Here is an 8,375-nt window from a genome sequence, read left to right on the forward strand (position 1 = left end):
GAAGGGCCGAATGGCCTACTCCTGCACCTAATTTCTATGTTTCTATGTTTCTAAGAACAATAAACTTCCAGCAGGTCAGGCAGCATCTATGAAAAGTAACACAATCAATGTTTTGGATAAAAGAACTTTCATGAGAGCTGGGTAAGAGAGAAACAAATGTTCATTGCAAGTTGCAGATGGAGGAAAGTTTGGACAAAGTGAACATCTGTGATAGGTCGAGGTGTGGGTTGTAGGGATGAGTTGTAAAAGGGAGTTGTTACGGAACGACAAAGAAGTATGACGTATTACAAAAAGCAGGTCAAAATGTGAAAATAAATAATAAAATGAATCAATGTCTTTCTTTGAGCCAACATCATTGTTGGATGAATTACAGCAGAAGTGATCATTCTATAGAAACATAGAAAATAGGTGCAAGACAAGGTCATTCGGCCTTTCGAGCCAGCACCGCCATTCAATATGATCATGGCGATCATCCAAAATCAGTACCCTGCTCCTGTTTTTTCCCCATATCCCTTGATCCCATTGGCCTCGAGAGCTAAATCTAACTCTCTTGAAAACATCCAGTAAACTGGTCTCCATTGCCTTCTGTGAATTCCACAGATTCACAACTCTCTGGGTGAAAAGGGTTTTCCTCATCTCAATCCTAAATGGCCTACCCCTTATTCTTAAACTGTGACCCCCTGATTCCGGACTCCCCCAACATCGGGAACATTTTTCCAGCCTGTCCAATCCCTTAAGAATGTTATATGTTTCTATAAGATGCCCCCTCATCCTTCTAAATTCCAATGAATACAAGCCCAGTCGACCCATTCTTTCATAATTTGTCAGACCCACCATCCTGGGAATTAACCTGGTGAAACTACGCTGCACTCCATCAATAGCAAGAATGTCCTTCCTCAAATTAAGAGATCAAAACCGCGCACAATACTCCAGGTGTGGTCTCACCAGGGCTTTCTACAACTGCAGTAGGACCTCCTTGCTCCTAAACTCAAATCCTCTTGCTATGAACGGCAACATGCCATTTGTTTTCTTCACTGCCTGCAGTACCTGCATGCTTGCTTTCAGTGACTGATGTACAAGGACACCCAGGTCTCGTTGCACATCCCCTTTTCCTAATCTGACACCATTCAGATAATAATCTGCCTTCTTGTTCTTGCCATCAAAGTGGATAACCTTATATTTATCCACATTATACTGCATCTACCCATTCACCCAACCAAGTCACCCAACATCCTCCTCGCAGCTCACACTGCCACCCAGCATATAGACAGAGTATTTGAGTTACTAGAAGCTGGACAATAACACTCAGTCCATAAAGCTGAGAAGTGGAGGTACTGTTTCTCACCCTACTCTTGGATCTAATTTCAATAATGCAGATAAGTCAGAGTGGCAATGGGAAATGAATTAAAATAACAGGCACCAAGAAGGTCAGGGTTGCCTCTGCAACTGACCTAGTTTGGGTTTCAACTCCAATACAATGAAAATCACACATAATAAGCACTAACTGAATACATTAGATGAGAAGAAGGGTGAGTAAAGTGAGCGGAGATTCGATATGTTGATGAATAAATAGTCTCTCGAAGTGATTCGGGTGGAATGGAGTGAGCATATTGACTGTTTGCATTGTGGCCTGGTTTAGCAACTTGACCACCCAGGAAGTAAGAAGATTAGAGAGAGTGGTAGACACGGTCCAGTCTATCATAGGTTCTGACTTCCCCAACATTGAAGGGATCTACAGGAGGCACTGCCTCAAAATACCAACCAATATCTTTAAAGACCACATCATCTTAGCCACACACTCATTTCACTCTTCCTATCAGGAAGAAGGAGTTTGAAAACCATGACTACCAGGTTCAAAAATAGCTTCTTCCCAGCAACCATCAAACTCTTACACACTACACAATATAAACCTGAATTTTCTTGGGTTGCATCCAATTATCTTTTTTTCTCTATTGTGGTTATTGTCATTGAATTTTAGTTTTTTTATGAGTATTCTATATATAGGCTTATTATGCTGCTGTAAGTAAGACTGTCATTGTTCTATTGTTGATACATTTGACAATTAAATACACTTTACTCTATTGACTCTCGGACACTTCCCTTGGAAAGAATGCTTGCGTCTCTCGAGGTAGGGAAGGAAAAAGTGAAAAGAAAGGCAATGCATCTGCTGCACTGGCATAAGAAAGTGCCATAAGGACAGGATATGGGTGAGGAGAATAGAAGAGCAGATCGTGGGCTAGATTCAGATTCAGATTCAATCTTTATTGTCATTGTGCAGTGTACAGTACAGAGACAACAAAATGCAGTTGGCATCTCACCCAGAAGAGCGAACATAGAATAATGGAACAGTAAAATATATATATGTACATACAGTAGCAGTAGTGCATATATAGATATATATATATTGGGCATAAGATTGCTCCAGTAATATCAATAATTCAAAGAACTTCTATTGGAAATACTAGTCATGCTTTCAAACTAATATTGACACTGATCTAGACGTTCTGGTTGCCAGAACCAAAACATTTTTTTTGCAAGGTCTGTATACAAATTTGATCCAAATTTACTTGAAAGGCAATTCCTCCAAATCCCACAAAAGCAATTGAGCTCCCCAGCTTCACTAAGCCTTTGACACATATCATTTCCCATTGAAGATACTGGTAACATCATAGTAGCCTCACGTGAGGGGAATCAGTCATTTTTGTAACAAACTGAAAACTATTTCAAAACAGCTTACTATACAATTTTAGTCACAATGTTTTCTTTAACAAAATGGGGAACTATTTGAAATGATAAGAATACTCCCTTTAGGTATTGCTTCTCCTTCATTGCAGTAGCCACATATTTTGCTAAATTTAAATGAAGGGAGAGAAAAGCTGATTTTCAAGTCTATTTTGTTGAAATGAACACAGTTGCAGCATTCAGTGTACAGGTCCTGCACATGTAAAAATGTTAACAGCTTCAATAGTATGTTAAATGGAAGTGGGGAATAAATACACAAACAACATTTCAGATATCAAGATTCAAACTCTTGGTGCCCTGTTGTAAAAATGTAAATTGCCAAAACTACATTGGAATCATTAAACAACACATTGTAGTTGAAGAAATAATGACCACTGTGGGAATTTGATAAAAAAACGAGAAAATATTAAATTAGTAAACAAAGCAATGAACACAACTTGCCATAAACATTTATACAACATTAAATTAAAAGATTTCACCAAGAACCGAATTTGTATTGCATGGTCATATCCTCTGGTCTCAAAGTGCATTAAAAATCAATGGATTGTGCTTTGAATACAATACAGTAAGCCCTCGATTTTACAGACCCCTTTGTAACAGTGGTTTTAATGTACAGAACATGCCGACTCCACCCTCAGCTCGCAAGATGCACCAGCGAACTCTTCTTGGATGTTGTTGTGGTTCATGTTGTAGCCCTTGGGGACCGTGTTTTCTTCAGGCTGCCACCAACAACTAGCCGCGCTCGGTCCTATCGGCCTATCGCTTTGTCTGCTCCCCACTCCACCCCCTCCTCCTCCCATCATTCCACCCACTCGGCCTCATCCCTCTCCCCTCCCCTTGGAAGATGTCGGCAACTGTGGGGGAAAAGTAGAAGGAGGTGGCGGTGGAGTAGGGGAAGAGAGAAGAGGCGGAGTGGACAGAGCGACAGGAGAGAGCGGCGGTGGGGAGCAGACAAAGTGACAGGCTGATCGGATGAAGCAGCAGTAGGTGAGAGGGGAGGGATCCCCCACAGTGACCGAGTGCGTCCTGTCAGTGGGGGCAGCCTGAGGTACTGTCCCCAGGGGCTACAACATGAGCTGCAACAACAGCCGCTTCAACCTGACATTGCAGTTGCGGGTGAAGAAGGGCTGGCTGGTGCAGACTAGAGGCATGGGCTTCTAGTCCTTCGTTGAAACGACACATTGTGCTGGAGTAACTCAGCAGACTGAATCAGTCTGAAGAAGGGTCCCAACGTCACCTATCCTTGGTTTTCATAGATGCTGTCTGAACCGCTAAGTTACTACAACACTTTGTGTTTGTTGTATGTATTAATCGGCACCTGCAGTCCTTTGTTTCAACTACACACAATACCGCCATACTTGGATATAATGGTGTGGAACAAAAATGAAAATCTCCAGATACTTAATTATGGTCGAAATTAAATAAGATAACAAAAGGGTGAGCGGTTGTGGCAATTGCCATCTCTTGTTGACCAGCTGCAGAGATGATCATGAGAATCTTGCAAAACAAATTTCAGGCACGTTATCTTGCACCTATATTTATTGTCTGGGAGCATAGCCTTTCTCAGGTCATTCTATGGGAAAGCGTAGCGTTGGTGAACAAAACAAAACAGCAATCGTTGGGTAGGCCACCCCCCTGCCGCTAGTAGTGCAGAGACGTTGCAGACAATGGGGGCTTATGATTGGCTCAGGGAGGGGGCAGTGGTGCGGTCTGCTTGAAAGATGAGAGAATAATGTCACGATGCTCTTATATTATGGTTGACTTGTATTAACCATCCATTGTTGAATAAGATTAACATAAACAAAAAGTATATTATGACTAATTAAATAATTAATACCCATGTAGTAGATAGTAATAACAGGAAAACCATATAGCCAAGGACGAGGTATGTTTTCGTATAATTGTATCTAACAAAAACAACGCTGTTTACTGCACTGTATAACTTTCGGCTAATTCTGCTGCTAAGACAAAGAACTGGTGAGCAGTTAACTGCAGCTATCGCTCTATGATATCATGCAATAAAGCCTCGATGCAAAACTTGGTCTCCATTTTGCCTCTGTCAATTTCCGCGACAAACAGCCAATTGGCAATAACGGATAACATATCACCCCCCTCCCCCCATGGTCCGTTATAATGAGGATTTATTGTATTGCTTAGCCATTTTTATTTTCTTAAACTTGTTTTTCTCATTTTATCACTCCCCCCCACCCTAATATTCCTTTGTCTTATATATACGTTTTACCTTGTATGATATGGTTTTCCCCACAAACTTGCTTTCATGGTTATGCTAAACAATGTAAGATTTAATTCATACATATTAAAAAAAATACTTGAGGATTTGTGTTTTATGGCAAACAGTGCTCGAATTTGTATTATCCGAAACAAAGCACTCACATGTAAATATAAATTCTAATTATTTCTAGATCTTTGTACCACACACAAATCAGCTGTTGTTTTCAGAAACAAAAACAATGTACTTACTGTTCTGGGCTCAAATGCAAACAGAGCTCTGTAAACTTTCACCTGGCCTGAAAATAATAAAAGAAACCATTACCACATTTTATTCAGGCATGCAATGCAAAGATGCAGTCTTGATCAAAGGAACATTTGAGCTTTACTACATTTGTTTATAAAAAGCTTTTGATTACATTTTCTTAATCATGACTCGTTTTCACACGATGCGTGTTAAAATAGGAGGGGGGGGGGGAATGGGGGTGTTAAAACTAGCTTTCAATCAGACAGGATGTGTCTGAAAACCTTACCACAGTAATAATGATCATAGATGACCACAAAAACAGTTTCATGACTGGCATTCTTTATAATATTTTATAATTAGAATTTGTTTTTTCATTTGCTTACACGGCAAAGAAACTATGATCTAAAAGTCTAAAATATGAATACAATAAACATAACTGCAGCAACATTCTCAGATTTACTTTGTTGTGATCATAGACAGCAGGGTGCAATGAAATTCAATGGTTCACTAGTTCCTGGTTGGCATGAATAATAGAACGTATGCAACAACAGATTGTAGTGCAAACTGAAGTGGTACAACAAAAATAATGAAGGCCAATAACTGAATAAGGTAGTTAAGAATATGTGTATGTGGCAGAACCGGCGGAAGCGGAGTGTGAAAGAGCTGACGGTTCACGAGTCTCACTGCCATGGGAAACAAGATGTTCTTAAGTCTGAATGATTGCACATTCAAGCTCCTGTACGTGAGACATGGATTGGATAGACAGTCTCTATCTACCCTAGATAAAGGTTTTGATGCGCTGGAAATGAAACCATTTGCCATTTCCTAGAGAATGTGACTTTGCCAGTCAGATCTGGAACAGATGCCACAACATTTATTCAGATTTTTCTCCAAATTACTGCATTAGAGATGACTTAAAATGGCACCTGTCTGTGACGACATGTTGCCAACAGCACAGCAGAAAATCATCAAATATAGTTCTCAGCTTAACTGTATAAAAGAAACAGCAGAAACCAGCGCTGTAACCGCACCTGGAACATCTGGCGGTGAAGTGCTGCCCCTTCTACCTCCCGAGGGAATTCACCTCCATCATCCTGACTGCGGTCTACATCCCACCCCAGGCAGACATCTGTCTTGCATTGGAGGAGTTACACGCCGTGGTCAACAAGCGCCAGTCAGCGTACCCCGAAGCCTTTTCCCACCAAATCTGGCAACAAAGCTAATCTGAGATGATCACTCCCGAACTGCCACCATGTCTCCTGCAGCACCAGAGGATTAAACACCTTTGACCACTGCTATACGACCATCAGAGATGCCTATCGCTCCATCCCTCGTCCTCACTGGGAAATCCAACCATTCAGCGGTGCTGCTGCTTCCTGATTGAATTCAGCAATTGAAGAGCGCACCCCCAGAGGTGAGGATTGCACAGAGCTGGTCTGGTGAGGCAGAGGAACAACTACAGGACTGCTTGGAGTCAGTAGACTGGGTAATGTTCAAGGACTCGGCAACTGAATGAATACGCCAGAGTCGTTATAGACTTCATAAGAAAATGTGTGGAGGACTGTTTGCCTACAAAAACCTTCCGAGTGTTTCCTAGCCAGACGCCTTGGATGAGCCAGTCAGCGCACCCCGCATTCTTCTGAGGACCAGATCCCGGGCATTCAGGTATGGTGAAGTTGAGGTCTATATGTAGTCCAGATCCAACCTTGACAAGCCCATCAAAAATTCTAAAAGGAACTTTTGATCCAAGATGGAGGATGAGGCAGATGTTCGGCAACTGTGGCAGGGCTTGAATGCCATCACCCCCTACAAAGGCAGCTCAAGCGACAGCGAAGCATCACTCCCTGACGAGCTCAAAACATTCTACGCACACTTTGATAGGGAGAACAATGATGTGCCTTTCCGAGCCCCCATACTGGTATTACAGTCAGTCACAGAGGCCAACGTCAGAAGATCCTTCAGGGGGGGTGAACCCGCGGAAAGTGTCTGGACCTGATGGTATACTCGGTCGAGTTCGTAAAACCTGTGCAGACCAACTGGCTGGGGTTTTTGTGGACATTTTCAACCTCCCACTACTGAGGTCTGAGGTTCCCACCTGCTTTAAGAGGGCATCAATTATACAGGTGCCCAAGAAGGGTAAGGTGACAGTGACTATCGACCAGTGGCACTCAAAGATCGTAGAAGGCTTGCTCTAGTATCTTTGGTGGCACTAACATCTGATTAAGTAGTTTGAGAGGTTGGTTATGGTGCATATCAACTCCTACCTCAATAACAACCTCGACCCACAACAGTTTGCCTACCGTCACAATAGGTCAACAGAGGATGCAATCTCACTGGCTCTCCACTCCGCACTGGACCACTTGGGCAATAAAAACATTTACCTCAGGCTGTTATTTATATACTACAGCTCGTCGTTCAATACCATAATCCCCTCCAAGCTGGTTACCAACACCCTGTGCGTAGGGGAGAGGGTAGGGCTGAAGATGTCCTGGTTTGGCTTGCTCCTGGGCCTGGCCAAGCTGGCCATCCGCGAGTCAAGGAGCCAGGCGGTGGAGGGCTCTACCCGAGCCGGCTGTCTGCCCCTTTTCTGGGGTTACGTCCGTGCCCGGGTAATAGACCTTTCTCACGGGGCGACTTGACGCAAGATGTAACCAGAGTGACGTGGTCGTGGTCTAGCACGATATCACACGATATAACGGGGGGGGGGGGGGGGGGGGGGGTACAAAGAGTTCCCCCGGTACGGTACTCGGCATTTTTGTTATTTGTGCGAGTGACTTGTCCGTCTCCCGAGCTTTCCCGTTAAATCTTGAATGACATTGTAAACTGTCAAGTGTAATTAAATCATCACGTGGCACAAATGATGTCACTTTTTTTTCACACACTATAAATATCCTCCCTTGGTTGAATTGGCTCATTTGGAGACATGCCTGTACTAATGCCGTGACTTTACTGCGCACATGACCTTGGTCTATCTGTGTGTGTGGGAGCGAAGAGAGACTAAGCAGAATACATCGTGTGTGTATTGTGTGTGGGGGGGGGGAAAGAGAGAGGTGGGGGGGGAGGGGGAGAAAGAGAGAGGGGGGGGGGGGGGGGGAGAGAGGAGAGAGGGGGGGGGGAGGGGGAGGGGGAAGAGAGAGAGGTGGGGGAGGGGGAGAAA

At 43.2% G+C, this 8,375-nt stretch overlaps 1 protein-coding gene across 1 annotated transcript in view; it reads right to left on the bottom strand.

Moving 5' to 3' along the window:
* Nucleotides 1-6,853, bottom strand: part of ostf1 (osteoclast stimulating factor 1) — a 55,313-nt gene extending 48,460 nt beyond the window's left edge. Inside the window, exons 1-2 of the mRNA XM_055630965.1 lie at nt 6,847-6,853; nt 5,224-5,270 (exon numbers count right to left, since the gene is read on the bottom strand). Of these exons, the coding sequence (XP_055486940.1) occupies nt 5,224-5,270; nt 6,847-6,853 (54 nt within the window). The remainder of the gene's footprint in view (nt 1-5,223; nt 5,271-6,846) is intronic.
* Nucleotides 6,854-8,375: the final 1,522 nt, after the last annotated feature.

This window comes from Leucoraja erinacea, chromosome 3, assembly GCF_028641065.1.
Source record: "Leucoraja erinacea ecotype New England chromosome 3, Leri_hhj_1, whole genome shotgun sequence".
In the NCBI taxonomy this organism is placed as follows: domain Eukaryota; kingdom Metazoa; phylum Chordata; class Chondrichthyes; order Rajiformes; family Rajidae; genus Leucoraja; species Leucoraja erinaceus.